We start from the raw sequence: 22381 nt of genomic DNA, 5'->3' as shown, positions 1-22381 counted from the left end.
TGATAAAATACAAACAATAATTTGAATGTGTAACAACACATAAGTTTCTCTTAATGTTCTATACTCGTGCACCAATAAATTAAAAAAAAAACATGAAATCATACTCACAAACACACACATATATAAATGAAGTGCAAGGAATAATATATTAGACTACACAACACAGATAGTGATCTCATGTTGAAAATTTGCGTTTGGCTGAAACAAATGTCGCAACAGAACCTTGACAATGAATAAGAGACAAAAAATTAACAATTAGTATCAAAACGTTATGACTTGCAGAAGTTTAATTTTATATAGTACATACATCATCACTATCATCTTTTTTTAATCTACCACCAAAGTACTAGAAGCCATATTTTTCCTGAAGTAAATATTTGTAGAAAATGTTTCGAAGAAAATTTATTTATTTAATTAAATAGCCTACACTTTTCAACGAACAACGTGTTAAAATAAAATAATAGAGTGTCTCTTTTGTCTGATTAAGTTAATTTGTGCGTCGAACTCTGTGACTAATTTTAATTAATGTTGGTACAATGAGCTCCTGTCATAACAATTATATAATTATCAAACATTTTTAAAAAGTTAAGAATTAAATTTCGTTATTTAAATTTGGCTAAAGTGACAGGGTGTAATAAATACATATTGTAAGTGCTAGTGATAAGATTCATCATGTGCTGCTAATATGTTTTAAGAGACTTTACGACATAACATTTAAAGCATACTAGCACAAATGCTTAAGTAAAGAGCATCTATTTCCATGTTCATATCTTGATTATATCGGAAATTTTTATTTAAAAGTATCAAAAAATTGTAAATTGTTTTAATTATTGAATATATGCCTGAGCTCAAACAAAGAAAAACGACCGAGTCAAGTGTATTTATTATGTAAAGGATGTATATTTAAAAATAGTTTAGCCAGTTTATGAGCGATTGCATATTCTCAAAGTGCTTTAATGAAGCCTGAATGACTGAAACAAAATATTTGCATTTTTGTATAATTTTTGTGTGTGTGGCACCTGTGAGTGGTACATTTTCTGTATAACTACATCAAATTGTAATACTACATAGTTTTGTAAAACTACATTTGCCGGATGTTCCCAAAAACCACCGAAACCGCACGGAAAGTGACTTCTTATGAGAAAATAAGACGAAAACATAACACAAAGTTTTCCCAGAACGAATGGAGTTATTGGTCATTTAAAGCAAATATTTAAGTTTTTTTTGTAAATATTAAGAACTTCTAGCAGCTAAGTGATAATCTGGAAGATAATGATTAAGTTTTACAACATAAATCTTGAACCTATGTAAAAATTAGTAGTATCGTTTACTTTCATTAACAAAATAAGGAAGAATTATTGTTATAAAACTACGCGCAAAAAATGTTGACATTCCCAATAAAAAGAAAGTGGCATACTATAGTTTACTTTACGTTTTAACAAGTGTATATCAGGCTAATGCGAGGTGAAGGAGGCGCTAAGTATCGGGTTCAAATCCAGTGATAGAGAGTCCTTCACTCTAAATTACAAAACGAGAAAAAGTGGGAGTCAGCCAGGTGACTCCAAACTATGTTCCTCTTACTCCTGTGAAGTACATAAACTTAAGAAATAGGCCAAAGCTAACACATACAGATATGCTATTTAATTCCAAGCAAATTATAGGAAAACAAAATAGACACCAAATGGTTTAACGGATAACAAAGCAGACATTTAAGAAGCTTTGAGAAATAAAAATTATCCCTAAATAATTTACAAGTCATTTCATATTCCAAATGCACTAGTACGTATACAATTGCACGATTAAGTAAGTATCGTAATGATGAGTGCGCAGTACAAAATACGAAATTTTCAACAAACAAGAACATAATACACAACAGTTCATAAAAAACACAAGCTCACAAAATCTTTTAAGTTTATTGTGCAATGCAAACCTACACGTCAGTCGAACTAACCAGACAATGGCCGGTCTTAAGAAGGCCATTTAAAAGGGAAGCATAAGGGTTTCAATGCCAAATCGTTCAACACAGCCAGCCAGGAGCCTGTCACGACCTTGACCTTAAGGCCAAGAGGGTCACGCACTCAGCTTCCCAAAAAAAAAAACCTATAGACACTAGGTCCCACGAAGCCTGGGGCCATACAATTTACCCAGCAAATTATCTGTAGAGAAGTCCTCATTTATAATTAAGAGTATTCAATAGGAATTGATGATAAAAAATATACCAGCTGATTTTATTATTTTTTTCTGATATTTATTAAAATAATTTACAAATATCGTTTCGAATATTGCCGTCACAGAAAAGTGTCTCTTTTATATGTATGAATTCACTTTGTAACCAATCAATACATCGGCGATTATTTTAATTTTAATAGAAATCTCACACAAGTGAAAAACATGTTGATATATAATTACCATTCAGAATTAAACAAGGTGTACCTACAATTTTTTTCTCGTGAAATTTTACAACACACAGCAACAAACTATTTTTTATTTAATACTATTAGCAACTTCATAAAAAAGTCACCTTATCGAAGGATGTTCAATCAAGCACGCACAATCCGATAAAAATGCGCATGCTACCGATATATCCTGTCAACTGGCAAGATTAAACGTAAATATATGGTGTGTTGTCGTGGACATAGTTTTCTTGGACAACATTTACACCATAAAGATTTGAGACATCTGCCCACCATTCTTCAACGATATTTACTTTAAACGATTCTTGCAATGGAGAAGATTGAATGAAAAGTTTTTTTTTTAATACGATTTTTCTTGTTAAACTGTATGTCATTAATAAATGTAATAATGGACAAAATATAATACGCAAATACACAGAAAACAAGCCAAAATCGGCCATTGTTCGAATTTAAATGAATAGACGGCAAACAGAAGTATATGGAAGGAATTTGTCAAAAAAAGTCACACAGCACAGACGAACACAGTGGCATGACAACAACGGGACAGTTGAAACAATAACGGCATATAAAGACAAAACATGAACTGGTTTAACACAGCGACAAACAGACGAGCCCAACGTTGAAACTAGACCGATATTCTGGACACCTCAACGACGACAGCACAGAAAATACAGTAGGCTACCTAGTCTGAACGAGACTGCCCGAATTGTAAGACACTCGCCCTGGCATCTGGCTGCGGCATGTCGATTCACCCGCACACTCGCGAAATGCACGGGAATTATTTTCGGCAGACTCACCTGGGGCTCACCGTGACCTAGAGGATGGTAGCTGACTCACTGCCTACCACGGGCGTCAGCCCAAATGTCGCGGCGCGTATGTGACTGTATCGACGTCCGTGATCGAAACTCAACAACCATTCTTGTAAACTGTGAGAATATCGCACAATCGTGGTGGTTTGTATTAACATAAGTACACGATGTTGTATGCTCACTTTGCCATCGCATTACATTTTTTCCCCCTTGGCACTTCATCACCAGAGCCTATCTGCAGGCTGTTCAATTTAAGAATTTGACACTTATGTGTGCATTTCGCAAAAACGGCTTTCCAGAGAGTGCTCTGACTAAACTACCTCATTTTATAATTATATATGTCATTTTTAATATTTTTCTAAAAATATATTGCAGTTTTAAAAACCACCTTTACAAAATTGTTTGTTATACCCATGTTTTTACTAAAGGCGCATGATATCGACAAGCATATTTTCATAGATGTATGATCGTTGTTATAAGAAATTAATATCTACTATTCGCAGATTGGTTGCTTGCCTGCTAATAGCTACCGATGTATTTTTTAAGTGTTCAAAAGTTTAATATTCGAAGAAACATAATTTCTTTGGGAAAAATAAATGCCAAGTATGTTTTCGTCTTATTTTCTTCTAAGGCCGTGCTTAGTCTTTGTTGCTCGAAGACATAAGTAGTATAGTTTGGTTCATTCGGGCACTGGGTTCTGGGTGTGGACCGCCGACCGCCATCTTGGATTTGTGACGTAACGGCGGCCATCTTGGATGACCTTGACCTTTGACCTTGGCCTTGACCTTGGCGGCCATCTTGGATCAGCCATCTAGGATTATGACGTCATAGTTGCAATTTCCGTTATGGCCGCCATCTTGAAAATCCGTTATTTTTACATTAGAAAATCGGGGAAAATTTTAAAATTTATAAAAAAAATAATCAATCGAATTTAATAAGAAAAAATTTAACACAAATTATTTTTTAAACAATAATAAAAAAATGTACACTTACGTCATGGAGCTCGGAGTCCTCGGTTAGAACCCGGTGAGGGCAAAAAAAAAATGACGACGACCGATCTTTCCTCCATAGAAGCCGCTGGCAGACTGACCTCCCACCACTTATTTCAAGATATATATCTCGTCAGAAAGTATGAAATCATGTCCACCATCTTGAAAGTCTATATTTATTATTTGATTTTAATGAAAAAGTTTTAAAATTTATAAAAAAATTAAATAAAAAAATTTTAAATAAATTTTTTTTAAAAAAACCGTTGCATGTTTTGTTACGACCGACATCTTGAAAATTCGTAGTTTCAATGCTAGAAATTCCGAAAAAATTCCAAAAATTATTTTAAAAATAGCTTCTTTAAATGTTTAGTTATTTAAACGATTTCAGTCCTCGGTTCGATTCCCATCGAGAGTAAACCAGTAATTTATTAATATTTTTTAAAAATTCTCAATAAAAATTAATAAAAACCTCTTACAACACACGACATTTTGAATTATGTCACCACTGTATCATTATAGTTACGGACGCCATCTTGAATATATTTATTTATTATCCGATTTTAATAAAATAGTTCAAAATTCATAAAAAAATAGCTTATTAGAATACTGATTGATTAGATCGATTCCCGTCGTTGGTTCGAAAACTGGTAAGAGCAAAAAAAAAATTACAGATCCTTCCTCCATGGAAGCAACCTACAGACTGACCTACCACCACCAAAAACAAGGTGTATATCGTCAGCTGGTATAATGTCATGTCCGCCATCTTGCCTTCGTCTGCTAGAGTGTGCTGATGCCATCTTAGTATGATTTTCTGTTCACCATACCCTTGACTTCGACTGTTGGCATTGAACATTGACATTGACCTTGAAATTTGACTGTGACCTTGACGACCATCATGGGTCCGACATTTTGTGTTCAGTACATGCTACCAGTAGCTACCACCTGCTAGAGGAAATTGCCACCATCTTGTTTTAGTCTGCTGGAGGACACCATCTTGTGTGTGTACTTGTCTTATAAAGTGCATTACTATCATGCTAGTTTTATTCTAACCCGCTAGAGTACAGTAATCATTTATTATTACTGAGGTGCCCGCAATCCGGAAATTTCGACGCCATCTTGGAATCGTGTAATTATTTAGCTAGAGATTCGGGGAAAAATCCAAAATCCATCAAAACATTCACTCCTTAAAGTAATGATTGATTCTTAACTTGGTTCGATCCCTGGACGATATAAAATTAATTTAATATAACATCAATTTAGCATAATAGTGACAGGTTCGAAAATAAAACAGCACAAGTTCTTTTACAATATACATTTTATTACATATCTTCTATTCTACTACAGAAACACTTGCGTAAGTTAACAATTGCATAAAAATTTAGTTCCGCATCGGTGTTAAATGACTAATTCTAAGCTCCAATCGGTTTATACTAGACAGAGACCAACCAGAACCTTTACTGACGTAGTCTTCCTCTTCTTGACAGAGTTTCTGGATACCGTGTTCAACAGTTTGCTTCACATCGTTAGAACTGTAAATTACTGCAGCCGATGTCTTGAATGCACACTTCTTCACTTTGTCATCGAACGGATATGGTTTGCCATAAACACAGTCCAACCCACAAGTTATATTTTAATGGACCGTTTGTTGCTACGTCATCAGTAAGCTGATTGATTATATTCTGCCTGATATCCTCAAGAAAATTACAAATGTATTTTGACTCACTTATCGTATTTAGATAATAGTAGTATTTCAATGTTCCACGAAATGCAGACTGCGCCAAGTAGAATCCATTATCATTCACCTGTAAAGCACCGAACACAGTCTTAGGTTTAGTTCCATGTCCAGATGACATAACAATCGGTTGCTACACATCTGTTTTTTTGTTTGTACGCTCACGAGTCTTCGACCTAAAGTTAGGAGTCGTAATTTCTGCTGGTAGTTCAACAGTAGGCACACGGACTTCACCTTTACAGTTTTTTGCATGTCGACGCAAATTATCAATTCGAGCAAACCATTAATGACACTCATCACAGCGAAACTTCATGCGAGAAGGATTTTTCGTACATTTACTCCTCGCATGTCTTCGTACATCATGGGAAAATGTGAACGACGTATTACATTAGCTGCAAGGATACCGTGGTGTTGAAGACGAGCCTTTCAGACCTGATCCAGATACTGACGTTACCGTAGTTGTACCATTTCCAGGCATACTCTTATGAAAATCAAAGCATCGTTGTTGTATAGAAACCTTTATTTCTGACGCCCAGCAGGACCTTTGCATGTCTTCATGTGCGTTTTCAAATTATCTTTTCTGGCAAACTGCTTACGACATTTCTCACAACCAAACATTTTGCGAGGAGGAATGTTAACACATTCTCTCTTCTCGTGGTGACGAGCATTGCTGATGTTTGAGAAAATCTTGTCACAGTAACGACATCGATGTTCGTTAGTTGTTGACGATTCGCCTTCCATTGAAGTCTCCATTGAGGGCGAAACATCGTTCGTCGAGGTTTCCTGTACAGCCCGCACTACCGGAATTAAAGTCTCTTCTGCTGGTGGTACCACGACTGTTGAAGTCTCCTCCAGTGTGGACGTCAGGGTTCCCGTACTTAATATCACAATCCTTGATGACGTCAGAGGCTTATCGTAGGCTTTAGACATGGATGCTGAAGCCTCTTTTAGGAATTTGTGTTCTTTCTAAGGCAAAAAGTATTTTTAGGTTTTCTAAATCCTAATTTTTGAATTGTGGAATTTTTTGAGATTTTTTATAGGAATTGTTTTCCAAAAAAAATTGAAATTGTGGCGGTTTTTGGCGGTTTTGACTACTTTTGACGATTTTTGGCTAAATTTTGGCTAGTTTTGAAGGTCAAAGGTCAACGTTCAAGGTCAAGGTCATCCAATATGGCAGCCGTGACTTCAAAAATTCAAGATGGCGGTCGGCTCCTGGCTCCACACCCAGAACCCAGTGCCCGGAGGAACCAAACTATACTACTGACATACTGTAGGCATTAATTGAAATATGTTATCCAGTCAATGAGAAGCTATAAATATTTTAAATAATTCTGTGGAGTGTAAGTAAGCATTTTAGGGTGGATTATTATTTATAGAATCTCATAACAAAGTTTGAAGTCAATGTTATGTTCGAAACAAACTTATTTCTTAAACAGGCTATAAGCGTGGGAGTAATCCGAGAACTTTAAGCATGTGCCAAAATAGCCATAGGACATTCCTAGGAGGAATTTATGCCACATTGAAATCACATCGACCTCGATCCATTTTTCGGCTAACCTTTTATGGAAGGGAACGAGGCCTATGCGATTGTCGTCATGTTTCTCTCAATACATGCATGTATGTCTGCATGTAAATGTTTTTGCGTGTGTGTATAGCATGTAAATAATTTAATTGCGCATTATATTAACGCAGACGGTATAAGTTTTAAAACACGTATTTGTCGGTAGACAGGCGTTATAATAGTTTCCTTTCACCTGTAGAGGATGCAGAAGATATATTTAATACATTTTTTGTAATTGTAAATTGCGGGGTTCCCCCGAAGCAAGTAAGGCACTACTCGTCCTCGGGTTTTTCGGATCCCTAGCGGTGAGAGGAGACATTCAGACGCCTCGTTTGCTGAAAAAATGTTCCTTAAAAATTGTGCCGTCTGCACTGAAAAGTTGTAACGGTAATTAATTCATTTACATCCTGTATGCGTGTTTGTGTGCGCAGTTTTTTTTCCTCCATGACGTGTTGCCAGCAAGCTATATTCAAATTTCTTGAGTTACACATCTCCCCATGGATTTTTCAGTTTACGCCACTTTCAAACAGCTAAAAATATTTTCTTATTTTTGAATCCAAACCAGAAGATCGTTTTCTGCTTTCATTAATGTTTATGCTTCAAAAATATTCGTAAATATGTTTTGAATATATGTTTGAAAGCATACAAAAATTTTCTTGAGACGCACTTTTGGAAAGTGGTGTGCTTCAGCTTTTGCAGGATATTCTGCCGTTCAAAAGAAAAAGCCATCGTCATGGTGGTCTTGGCTTTCCGGTTTAAGAATTGTTCCAGCTGGAAGCCAAGGCTGCAATTGTTCAATTGTTAAATTTTGATGTTTGTTGCATTCTTTGTTTTACCTGACTTGCCCACGACACACTTCACCAACACAGAGTTGGTAGCGCAGTGATTCGGAATATACTTTGATCGTAGAGGTTCCGTCGCTTTTAGCTTTTCTGTGTATTCCTGTGCAATCATTTCTTTTCCTTTTTGAGTTTTTCCACAGTATTTCCTCTCCTCTTTCAAAATAAATTGTTTATTGTTCTTTATTTTTTTTCGTTACTGTACCAGTTGGGTTCAGTATATTAATTTATGTTGTTTCTGCTATAATCACAACGTAGTTAGCCAATCTCATAGTTATATTACAATAATTTGTATTGTAACCTCTGTTTAGAATTTTATTTTATATTTTTTTGTTACATAACCTACAAACATATTGACTGTGTTTGTCAGTGCTTGTAATCAATGCAATTCAAAAACGTTTACTGTTTTCTAATTTTTTTCCAGACAATGCGGTACTGGCCTCTGCACTAAACTATTATTTTAAGATCGCAAAAGTTTATATATATATATATATAAATAAATACTTTTCTGTCAGTCAAAGAATCTTAATTGAGTGATATATTATTCATTATCATTCTTTCTGTTATTATTGTTAAGTTCATTATTGAATGTATTATCCAAAAATTGTTTAAAACCAAGTCGAGCATCATCTCGTATAAGAACCCGCCTGTCGTAACATTATTCTGTAAGCTATGACAGCGCATACACAGTTTCCAAGAGAGGTTTATACAGACCTTTGGAGTAATAGTTTTTCATATTTATTCACACTAATTTCCAATCTTATGAAGTTGCAGAAGGATTTCCTTCATGCACCAAAGTGGAAGCGTTACAAAAATTAAGCAATGGTAGTACAAGTTAGGAACAGTTTATCTAATAAGGCGAGTTAAGTCTAGTCTACACTTCAGGGGAAATGACTGTATGTTCTGCGACGAACAAGCATAGTTTGCTGTGACTCTCTGAGAGGCAATCGTTTGGGTTGTAAGGTCCGAGTTATGTAATCACAAAACAACTTTAAATCACTGGAGCGTCTTTAGAGAACTATCTTCAGACATTCTGGGAGCCCCGAAGAAGTATTAGAGCAGCATTTAGTGTAGTTGTACAAATTTTCTTTACCACGTTGGTCGTAATTCTTAAGTTACAAACCGTATCATGTAAGTAGTGAAGTGGTATTTAGTTCAGGTGTTTAAGTGTTCTAATTAATGCTCACAGTGGAGAGATCCTGTACTAAATTACGTACGCATGAAGTGTTTACAACCCAACATTAAAACAATATGTAATTAAAAATAATTTTTTTCTTTGTTTGCACACACTTTAATTTAAAAATATTATTGGTTAAAAACGGTCACAAATTTAACATATTTATAAGCCAGTGTTTTTTATAATAAATATTTTTCGTTGTATAGACCAAGTGTGTTGGCACAACCTTTTAACGTTCCTGAGTCCGAATTCCTTGTACAACCATCCTGATTTAAGTTTCCCTGTCCAACCATCCTGATTAGGTTCCCTGTCCAACCATCCTGATATAGGTTTCCATGCTTACCTGTGTTCACTCGAGGCAATTGCTGTTCATGGCCGTGCACATGGAAAATTATGAATGTTCATGTAACAATAATTTCCAAACCTATAATAATTTTACTTCACAATTTTTTACCCCCGCATTATGACATTTTATTCTTTTACATTTGTTCTCAAAAAAATAATAAAAGAAATGTCCAGTTAGCTTTATTTTAATTGCTCACACCTATTTACATTTTCTTCTTACATTAAAACCTACGTTATATATCCCATATACTAGTGATATCAAATTTTTATATTCCTTTAAAAATATAATTTTTTCACTCGGTTATTTGTGTAAAATAATTCTCTTTGGGGTTTGTGAGCACATTTAAATTATGAGTACAGCAGCCAGTTTAGTCTAATGGTCAATTTTTATTTAAATAATTTGTTTATTATATTAATAAATTTTAAAAAAATAGTTATCTTTTATTTTACATCACAACTTCAGCCTGTGTTTAATCTTAATAATTAATACTTGACCGGGAAATATTATCTTCTTGTCATCTTGTCTTCTTGTTCCCTAAGATATCAAATTTCAGCTATCTATGTTTTAATCTTTCCTACTTGAAGAATGCTACAGTTTTCTTTTTGATGCCTGTGCACCAAAAAATCCCACTACAATCCAGACGGAAAATAGTTTACGTACTATAATCAAGAGATACCATCATCATAGATCGATTGCAGAGAGAACTGGATATCGGTTGGGAATATACGGCTGCAGTTTTCCTTTGCCTTCTATGTGTGCAGAAACTAATACAAAATTTATAACACCAAGGACTGTCAACCTCAATAACTATCCAAATATAACTTGCCTCTTCTCAGGGACAAAAAGCAATACTTGGTTTGGTCTCTTCACAGATACCCCTCCAGTGTGATTGCACCTATGGCCTGACTATCAACTCCATTGCGATATCCAAGCCTCCTTACCATGGCAGTGTCACACGATTCATAGCGGAGGGCATGACTGTATGTACACAACTCATATATATGCGAATATGTTGTATATGTGTGAATTTGTGGGAAAAATCTGTGTATGTATACGTGTACTAATTTTTGCGTGTATGCTTTCGTATGTGTAAGTGTTGTATATGGGTGTTTATGATTACTTACACAAAAAGCCAACCAAAGGTTATATACCGTGCGATTGTGAAAATAAGTACTAAATGTGAAGGTACCTCTAAGATAAAAATATGGTTCCGAAACAGTTAATACCGACTGGTGCTTCTAATTGTTGAAGTGTGCAACGAGCCAACACCTCACAAAATTTGCGTTTGCCTCTACAGATATTCAAACACGTTTAGGCATTATTTCGTGTGCGAATTCGCGTATTCAATATTGTGTGTTTGGTTAGGATATATTTGGAACTAATATAAAAGTAAATTTTGATGTACATAGCATGTTAACCTACCATTAATGCATGGATGTGTGTTTATTTTTGAATGTATCTGTGTTTAAACTTAAAAAAATGTATATTTGTTTATACACGTCTGTTAGTTTTTATCTCAGCTATTTTAATTTTATAAGTATATGAAGACTAGTATAAATATCTTAACATTTGTTTATACTTATATTTATAATACACTCATACTTGTATACTATGCAAGTATGTTTTATGTATGTGAACATATGCTTGCGTAATACATTCATTTAATATAATGCGCCTATATGTTTCTTTGTATAAAACACTAGCCTTTATTTTATATGAACACCGATGTAGTTATATAAATTCATGGAAATATGTAACAATAAATGTTTCGTATTATTATACGATTATTTTATGCCTACACAAGTATTGAGTGTTTGCCTGTATTCAACTTGTTTTTTCTATGTAAGAAAATGTAGTCCTATACATAAATATTATTTTTGATTTTGTATAAATATACTTTTGTCGATTAACATATATGCACGTGTATGTGTCTACATATGTGTCAATGCATACAGGCATGCAAAAAAGCGTATGTTGATATAGCTATGTGTTTGGATTTTATTCAATTATATAAATATCAGAGTATATATTTATATCATATTATATAGGATGATTTTGAAATTAACCAGAAAGCGTTGGCTGCAGTTCAATCTCTAAAAATAATGAGTTGGAAACATGTTAACGTCTGCTTCCTGTGCTTTCCATGACTGGTATATGCCTGTGATATTAGAATTGAACAACTAGTTAATTGCATAAATAATATAAAGTATTTTAAAATGGAACACTCAGCGTCTAGATAGGTTTTAATTGAATAAAGTCTTACAACCATTGCAACGTTTGTCGATGTCATAAAGTAATTTCAATAAAAATTGGTGGTAACACATGTCAAAATAGTTACGAGAAATAAGGATGCTGTTATGTTGTGTATTATATGAGTATATTAATTATATTATTATACTGTGGGCATGGCATTACCTCAGCGCTGTAGAGACAAGTGTATTCTTTTACTTAATTAGGGATGATACCGCATTTCGTGGATTTTTTCTTCCCTGCTCCAACATCTTAATATTAAAAAATCTGCTTCGACTGGTAAACGTATAAACCAATTGTTCTCCAAATTTCAAACATACATTACTCTGTAAATCATAGTGATAAACATTAAAGTTTTCTATGTTTAAAACTGCACAATTGTGTTAAAATAATCATTAAATAGTTCTTTCTTACTCTATAAATGTACTAATATGATACAAAAATATTATCTTTGCAAAAACTCAATATACATATATTTATATAAAAATATTATAAATTTTTTTAAGACATTCGATTGAATGTTCCCTTCAATAAGAGCATATTTTATTTTATGTTAATTATTGTTCTTATTCGAATAATATTTAAATTGACATATATTACGTATTACTATGGTGAATTATTTAAAAATGACTAAAACATTTATCAGTTTAGTTTATAATATACATTTTTTAGCTTATAGCCTTTTTAAATGTTCAAATTCGTCATCTCAATGTTATAAAACATGTTTTTTTTTTCAAAGCAATTATTTTGCTTTCAACCTGACCTGTGCAATGATTCTCATTAACCATCATGGTAAAGTCAAAATTTGTAGCAATTAAATCAGACGCAAGATAGGTCCCCTGCAACTGGTGTGAAAACGGCAGATGTGAAGCTGAGCTGTTGTTTGACGCGCAGGCAATGTGTTGTGTTTCGGCAGAGCTCTGTCCCTGAAGTTCAAGACCACACACGCGCCGCCAGGCGATACCCTGGTGCACAGGGGCGATGTGCTCACTTGCCTCTACTTCATCGCCAGAGGCTCCATCGAGATTCTCAAGGATGACATTGTGATGGCGATCCTAGGTGAACACTTTTCTTCACAACGCACGACACCCTAAATCACATCTTACTCTTGTTTTATATTATATCTTATTGTGTCTCTGTGTGTGTGTGTGTGTGCTTCCAGGTAAAGACGACATTTTCGGAGAAAATCCGTGCATCCATCCAACAATAGGCAAATCATCTTGTAACGTTCGTGCTTTGACCTACTGTGACCTCCATAAGATACATCGGGATGATCTGATGGACGTTTTAGAACTTTATCCAGAGTTTTATCACTCTTTCTCAAGCAATCTTGAAATAACATTCAACATGAGAGATGTGAGCTTGCACCATTTTTTATTTCATATTAACTTTTAAAAGTATTATATGTTCTAATCAGTAATAAACTATGTATGGTTAGTTTTTTAAAACCATATTTCTATGAGCTTAAACTTTTGCCCAAAATTTTATATTATAGGATACTATATTTAAGTAATGACTTCTAAATAATTAACTGCCAACTCAAACAATGCCTGTATAGCAACAAATATTTGCATACAATCAGCAGCAGCTTCAGTGGTGAAAATGTTAAACAAAACGAAATGAGCAGTTACAATGTGTTATGAATTGCGATGGACGTAGCTTCCGTATGTCTTGTAAACAGTGTCACTTTTAGTCACTTGTTAGAAAATGAGGTAGCCTTAATGCTAAAGTGGGGTTCTGATTTGGCTTTAGCAGGAAACCAGAATCCACCACCATTTTATATTGTCTTTAAAATCTGAATCTTGCCTTTATATTATACTATAAAAATACTTTTAAAAATGGAATTTTTAATGAAAATAAATTTTTACATCATCTCTATATATAGCCATATGGTGTAGATATAGTAATTTATTAAATTACGTTTGTGTCTGAAAGAGATTCGTAAAAATAAGTGAATATGTTATTTTGTGAATCACCATCAAAATGTATCTCTTTTTTCAGCTTGCTAGCGGCCATATTATAATTATCTAATAATTTCAATTTTTTAAAAATAAATATCAAAGAATGAAAAAAAATATTTTTCATTGCGGCGCGGCGTAGTGTTTTTTTATAGAGTAATGCTTGGTACACGCTGAGCTGAAGAGAAGTGTGAAAAGGGAATAAAAAGTGCAATCAGATAGCGACGTAACACGACACAGCACAATATTCCGAGGTGTTGACTTCGCTCCAACGAGGCGTCGCACGTGGTCAGTTCTCGCGCGTGGCCACCGGACGAATAGTGACGTCAGACGAGTGTTACCACGTGCTACACAGCGCCGCGGTGGTTGAGCGGCCAATCACTTGCCTCTCGCCAAAGCATTCCGGTTGCAAATCCCTGCAGAGTAGAACCGGCAGTTGTTGTAAGCCAGAAGCACGGAGGATGTTACTGTGAATGGAGGGTTTCCCCCCTGTCAGTGAATTTGATCATTGCTACATTAGTAGATGTAAAACGACAGTTCAACTTCAGGTGCAGGAACGAGGATCCAATATTCTACTTAACAAAGCGAGAAGACCGTCTAAACAGCAACCCAAAACAACCACTTAAAAGGCTAAAAAGTTACATTTTCGAAGAAAACATTCACTTCTCTAGGAAAATTTTCCATTTTGTTCCACAGAAATGTCGATGACTTGAAAAATCCCCAAAGTAGTCTCAAACTCTGCCTGCCTATAAATAAACCCACAAGAAAACCTTTAAAAGAACCCTGAAAACTCTCAAAAAGACCCCAAAAATTAGGCGTTCGAGTAAGGAGCCAACAATCTGGGTGACCTTGACCTTCAGTGGTCCCAAAATATCGAAACAATAGTCCCCATTAATGCTCAAATGCTGCAATTGCAAGAGAAGAATTCCCTTTTCGAGGGAAATTCCCCGATTCATGAGAAAAGTTCCCATAAAAAAACCTAAAACAAATATATATAAGGTACATATATATATATCATAAGTCTACAAAATTAATTTAAAAAAAAAACTACATGCCACCATTAAGCAGCTAAGATCAAATTGGTTACTATTCTTGTAGTAGAAAATTAAAAAAAATACTAATAAGAAGAAAAAATAAATCATAAAATTTTAATAACAGGAATTAAAAACGTGTTGCATCACGTCAATAGTCTATGGTCCAAACCCTACCTACGACAAATAATTAAAATAAAATCGAAAAAATCATAAATATTGGTAAAAAATTACTTTTGAAAATTATAAACATTTAATAAAAACTTCATAGCTCCATTGGGCTTGTAGTCCCCAGTTCCAACCTGCCAAAGCCAATGAAATAAATAATTAATAACAAATATGACAAAAAAATTAAAACATTTATTTTAAAAAGGAAAAACTGCTGTCCACTTTTGGAGTCATCGGTTCGATTTCCTGTGTAATCACTTTTAAAAAATTTAACCTATCCCTTCTCCACAGTGACTACTAGCAGACAGATCCTAACTACTAATACCAACATATTTATATTACTCCTGTCAGTGTGATGTCACGACTGCCACATTTTCCCCCATCTTCCTAGAGTTGTTTCGTTTGCTAGTATGTTATTGCAGTGATCGTTCACCGAGATTAAATATATATTATACGTGAAAACCGTGCCCACTAAAGGTTTTGAGCTGCATATGTGAGAGATTTTTTTTAACCAATTTAAGCTTATTTTAGTGTTTCCGAAACTTTTTGAATTTTTGTATATATGCTTAAAATTTTAGATTTTTAGGTTTAACCGAAACGCTTTTAAGGGAATTTCCCACCCATATTACAATAAGTAAAAGCTAAACGATGATCTTTTTTCATTTGTCGAATAAAAATTACTGTTTATTTCACCATTGTAGAAATAATTATAGTTCCACGCCTACATAAGGTCTGCTTTTCATTACTAAATACAAAGAAGCCAGCTTCTAAGCGGTGTATGCGGCAGGACTTAGCATTAATATTATTTAAAAACAACTTTAGTATAATAACGATGCCCATTTTGTTTAAACATATTATGCGGAATAATCACAAAGATTTTGAACGTCAGGTGCCACGAGCACGATCAATCGGCTAGCAAAGAAACATATGACGTGCACTTATCATTAATTAAATACGCAGTAAAAAATGACACACCAGACATCCAGCAGATTTAAGTTATTATGTGCTACAAGGTTCTCGTCATTATAAGATGTGGTGAAGCACACACCACAAGCCCTGTGAAAACAGAATGCCATGCCGACTCGTACTGCCAGTGGACGCGTGCCAAGACATGCCGCAAGGTGTTCGTCATTAGAAAATGTGGTAGATCTCGACACACCACAAGCCTTTTTAACGCATGGTATGAGGTGCCGAAAGGTATCAACAGTGGACGCAAGCTATGATGTCCTACAAGATGCTAGTCATTAGAAAACGCGGAAAAGAACGATATACCAGACGCACTGTAAAGGCATTGTATGATGTGGCGACAGTGATAGGACGTGCCAAAAGGTGTTTTTCATTAGGAGATGTGGTAGACCATAAAACACCACAAGTCTCGTAAAGGCATGGTATAAGGTACCGAAACTTATCACCAGAAGCTGCGTGGCATGATGTGCCACACGATGCCGTACAGCACGGCACACAATCCTGTGACTGCATGGCATCATTTGCCGTAATGTATCACCAGTGGATGCCGGATATTATGTGCTACAATGTGCTAGTTATTAGAAGATGCGGTAAAAAAAGATACACCACATGCCCTGTAAAGGCAGGGTATAACGTGGTGTCATGTATCACAAGCGGACGCATGCTAAAACGTACCACAAGATACTCGTCATTGGAAGATGCGGAACATGCCATAGCACTACACACTACACACCTGTGAACGCATGAGTAGTATTTATATGTATGTCCGGCTTCAGGGTTTATGAATAAAATTGTGATTGTCGGCCGCCATCTTGGATTGCGACATCTCAGTGGCCATGTTAGATGACCTTGTCCTTTGATCCTGACCTTCAAAATTTGCCACAATTTACTGAAAAATTACTTAAATTGAAAACTAAATTCTCCAAAATAACTAAAAATTTCCAGTTTTAGTGAAACAATTCCACTAAAAATCTAAAAAAAAAAAATCAGAAAATTCAATATTTTCATTTGTTTTGGGAAAATTTCCTATAAAAAATTCGAAAATTCGAAATACCTCAAAGTGTTTAGCCTTTAAAACCTAAAAATCCTAAACGAGGCTTAAATTCCTTAAAATGTCAAATTCTCATGCCACTTAGGTCATGACCTTAACAATTAGGGTAATGATATGGCCGCCATTTGGTATTACACCATCCTGTATTCCGCCATTTTGAAATATGACATTACATACGCCATCTTGGATTCTAGAACTTTCCGCCATCTTGGATTATGACATCTACCGTTATACATTTACGTATGAATGAATTCACAAAGCATAAGTATGCAAATCTTCCTTTTGTTTTTCTCTGTGTGCTCCTGGTTTTTACTGGCAAGTCTCCTGTTAGTGTTCTGCATGTGCTCCTGGTTGTTCCTGAAAAAAAAAAACTATCGCTCCATGCAGTTTTTTTCGATATTTGACGTGAAATTTTTATTCAGAATTTCGTTTAATTGGTGAATTTAACAAGAACATTAATTACTCAATCAACAAATGTTCCTTAAACCACCTGAGAAACACTATCATGCAAGACGATTTTCCTTCCCCTTGAGGTAAAATGAAAACCTTCTTCCATTGCGACCGTAAAAAGGCATTATTGAACTCACATAAAAATGAAAAAAAATTATATATTTACTTCAATACCTATAACGTGTGACGACATTTGTTGGCAAGAAGCGGAAATACTTGAAACATAATTATTTTTAAATTTTAAATGGTCATTGATGTATTATATAGTTTCCAATTAAAGTAATTGATTTAATATAAGGTTTCAGTATGCATCTGACAAAAGTCCCAGAGATATATATGGATTCCGGATAGTCGCCTGCAACGGTATCAAAAGGTTAGCTATGTTTTATTACAGCAAGGAGTTTACTTTGAGAAAAATGCCATGTGCTATGAGAGGACTAAGTGTATTTTTGGTTCTGTCGAAAAATCATTTAGTTGCAGCCAGTGCCAGAAATCCTTTGGTAGAATAAACATTGCAAGATCTGTACATCCAGGCTGACTAATAATGAGGACGAGTCTACAATATCAAGGAAGTGGAATGAATGCAGAATATTAGACTATTATGATCTCGAAGAATGTTAAAATGCTGATGCTAACAACACTATCGCGGATATCGCTTATGATTTGGGACTGTAATCTGGCAAAGAAAGTAGCATCTTCATGGGAAATTAAAAAAAAATTTTTACACCAAATTCTAGTCACCTCCGTGATATTGAGAACAATATATAAGCACATGAAGCTGATAAAATCAAATATTGCAAAGAAGCTCTGAGACCAAAACGATGGAAATTATTCGTTAAAATAATAATGATGATGCTTATAATGATCACTGGGATTATTATTATAATGACTACGAGGCTCGTCTTAAAACAGAAGAATTTATAGATTTTTATTAATATTAAAATACACATATAAGAAAGATTACAGCAGAGGAAGATAATGATTACATGTCATGGGAAGATCGTAACATATTTTTCGACAGGTTAAGACTTCTTATTGCGTCATAAAATGCCGAAAATTTAATCAATTACCAAAGAAAAGTAGACTATGCTTGGTGAATTATATAAAATAATGATTTGTATTTACTGCATGAGTATGAAATTTAAAAAATTTATATATTTTTTTGATTAAAAAAATATATTTCTTATAACTTATCTTCTAACTAAAGGTTGATATCTCGTAATCTAACTTCTAACTTACGGATGTAAATTTTACTGCTGCCATTGACTTAGCAATTCGAGTCGTTGAAACTAGTAGGAGCCAAATGCAGTTGGAGAAATTATAGTCAGATGGAGAAATTGCTGCCAGATGGAGCCAAATATAGTTTGAGCCATTGGAGCAGTTGGAGCCAAATGTAGCAAGATGGAGCTATTGGAGCTAAATGCAGTTGGAAAAATGGTAGCTAGATAGAGCCAGATCCTATTGTGTCCTATCTTATACTGCGATCGTAGGCTACCATATCCTGCGATTTTATCCTACTGATTGTATCCTGTAGTATCATGTTATCGTATCCTACTGATCGTAACGTACAGATCGTATCCTAGTAGATGTATATAGTTCATCCTGGGACAGGGGAGGGGGGAGGGGGATCGGGGATCCGATCCAGACACCTTAAGGCTTCGCTTCATCACCCATGTTGGATTACGTCACTTCCTTCGACCATACACACATGAAAAAGTGTCCCGTTACGTTCATCAGCCATGTACGCACGAAAAAATGTCCCGTTACGTAACGAACGAACGGAGGAGGACGGACAGACCAGCTCGCCAGGACGTCTCGCTATGAAAAGTATTAGGCGGTAATAAACAGCCAGGAGGTAACGAATATAAGCCTACTTCTACACGTGTTATGAACGCCGGATACATACGGCCAGGCAACCGTGTGTTTTGGCGCGCTCTACTTCCACGACGCGAAACGGCACCGGCAAGTTTTTATTACTACCTCCTCTCAAGTTCTGATCTCCTAATACTTCACAGCAGAGAAGCGCTGTTGGTCGGAGCCCGTAGGTACTTCCTTCGCACGCCTAACCTAACCTAACCTAAACTACCCTCACCTAACCTAATCCATATGCTAATCTATGCTAACCTAACCTAACCTAACCTAAACTAAACTAAACACACCTAACCTAATCCATATGCTAATCTATGCTAACCTAACCTAACCTAACCTAATCCATATGCTAATCTATGCAAACCTAACCTAACCTAAACTAAACTAAACTAAACTAACCTTAACCTAATCCATATGCTAATCTATGCTAACCTAACCTAAACTAAACTAAACTAAACTAAACCAAACCTAACCTAACCTAACCTACCCTAACCTAAACTAAACTAAACTAAACTAAACCTAACCTAACCTAACCTACCCTACCCAAACCTAACCTAACCTAACCTAATCCATATGCTAATCTATGCTAACCTAACCTAACCTAACCTAAACTAAACTAAACCTAACCTAACCTACCCTACCCAAACCTAACCTAACCTAACCTAATCCATATGCTAATCTATGCTAACCTAACCTAACCTAACCTAATCCATATGCTAATCTATGCTAACCTAACCTAATCCATGCCAATCTATGCTAATCCATATGCTAATCTATGCTAACCTAACCTAACCTAATCCATATGCTAATCTATGCTAACCTAACCTAATCCATGCCAATCTATGCTAATCCATGTCAATCTATGCCAATCCGTATGCCAATCTATGCTAATTCGGATACCAATCTATGCTAACCTGTATGCCAATCTATGCTAATCCGTATGCCAATCTATGCTAATCCATATGTTAATCCATGCTAATCCATTTGCCATTTTGTATTTCTAGTAATTTCCACCAACTTCGAATCGTGACGTCACCGTTGCAATTTTCGTTACGGTCGCCATCTTGAAAATCCGCAATTTTTTATGTTAGAAAATCGGGAAAAATTTTAAAAATCATTAAAAAAATTAAATAATCGAATTAAATAAAAATCTTAAAAACCACTGTTGCAGTTATTGTTACGGTCGACATCTTGGATTATATAAATGTTGCATATTTCGTTACACCCGCCATCTTGGTTGAGTACCATATCATTCTTACACTTTTCGTTAAGACCGCCATATTGGGTCCTATTAATGTTACAATTATCGTTATGGTCGCCATCTTTAAATTTAGACGCCATCTTGAAAATCTTTATTTATTATCCGATTTTAATGAAAAAAAAGTTCAAAATTCATCAAAAAATTAACTTAATAGAATTCTGTTTATATCGATTCCCGTCCTTGATTCGAAACCGGCGAGGGCAAAAAATATAAAATCAACAGATCCTTCCTCCACAGAAGCCACCTTCAGACTGACCTACCTCCACCAATAACAAGGTATTTACCATCAGCTGGTATGACGTCACCACACCTTTGACCTTGACCTTGACATTTGACCTTAACCTTGAAATTTGACCTTGACCTTGAAATTTGACCTTAACCTTGAAATTTGACATCGACATTGATCTTTGACTTTGACCTTGATGTCCATCACGGATCCGTCATTTTATGTTCAGTACATGCTAGTGGTCATTGCCACCATCATGTTTTCGTCTGCTGGAGGTCACCATATTGTGTGTACTTGTCTTACCATCATGCAAATTCTATTCTAACATGCTACAGTGCAGTAATAATTTATTATTGCTGAGGTGCCCACCATCTTGAAATTTGACCGCCATGTTGAAATCATGTAATTATTTAGTTAGAAATGCGGGAAAAATTCCAATAGTCTCCGAAAAAATCAATTATTAATTTACAAATTGAATCGATGGATCCATGTCCACGGTTCGATTCTTGACCAGTGACAGTTGTAACTAATTATTAAATAAATTTTAAATTCTTTTTTCCGTTACCTTTCGCGGAGTTTATTAATCATAAGTCAATATACCTAACCAAAGAATTAATACAGTGACGATAAGCCTATCATGAAAGTCTAATTTTTGAATAATCTGAATAACCTATAAGCCGTTCATGTACAAAACCGCACATAAAGAACAATTGTCTTCAGTCCATGAGACCGAGTCATGTCATTATCAGACGTATAGGCTAGTCATTTCAGGACCACATGACCTTCGTCGTTAGCTAATTATATTCAATTAATCCATCGTGACATTTTTATACATTCTAAAGGAGCAAGTAACCTTGAAAAATATTTTAGTAACACCAAGAGGTGATAAACTAGTAAATATTCAATCACTACATTTTGTACTACGCGCAATCAACAAAAAGGAAGCACCATCAACGAAAAGACAGCACCACCAACGAAAAGGCAGCTCCGCCAACGAAAAGGCAGCACATTTGGAAGCAACGACAACGAAAAGGCAGCACAGCCAACGAAAATACAGCACATTTGGAAGCACCGACAAAGAAAAGACAGCAGCGACAACGAAAAGACAGAACATTTGGAAGCACCGACAACGAAAAGGCACCACATTTTGGAAGCACCGACCACGAAAAGTCAGCACCGCCAACGAAAAGGCAGCTCATTTGGAAGCACCGCTTTCGAAAAGACAGCACATTTGGAAGCACCGTCAACGAAAAGGCACGGACCGCAAGACCGGGCCATGAACAA

General features: G+C 35.2%; 1 protein-coding gene across 3 annotated transcripts in view; it reads left to right on the top strand.

Moving 5' to 3' along the window:
* The window catches only part of LOC134529546 (potassium voltage-gated channel unc-103), a 408698-nt gene that overhangs the window by 333513 nt on the left and 52804 nt on the right, over positions 1-22381 (top strand). For all 3 annotated transcript variants that reach the window (XM_063363748.1, XM_063363750.1, XM_063363749.1), the window contains 2 exons: positions 13034-13176; positions 13280-13473. In XM_063363748.1, the coding sequence (XP_063219818.1) occupies positions 13034-13176; positions 13280-13473 (337 nt within the window). The remainder of the gene's footprint in view (positions 1-13033; positions 13177-13279; positions 13474-22381) is intronic.

This window comes from Bacillus rossius, chromosome 2 (genome assembly GCF_032445375.1).
Source record: "Bacillus rossius redtenbacheri isolate Brsri chromosome 2, Brsri_v3, whole genome shotgun sequence".
NCBI lineage: Eukaryota > Metazoa > Arthropoda > Insecta > Phasmatodea > Bacillidae > Bacillus > Bacillus rossius.
The sequence above is the reverse complement of the archived record's forward strand: the minus strand, read 5'-3'. Positions and strand labels throughout refer to the sequence as shown.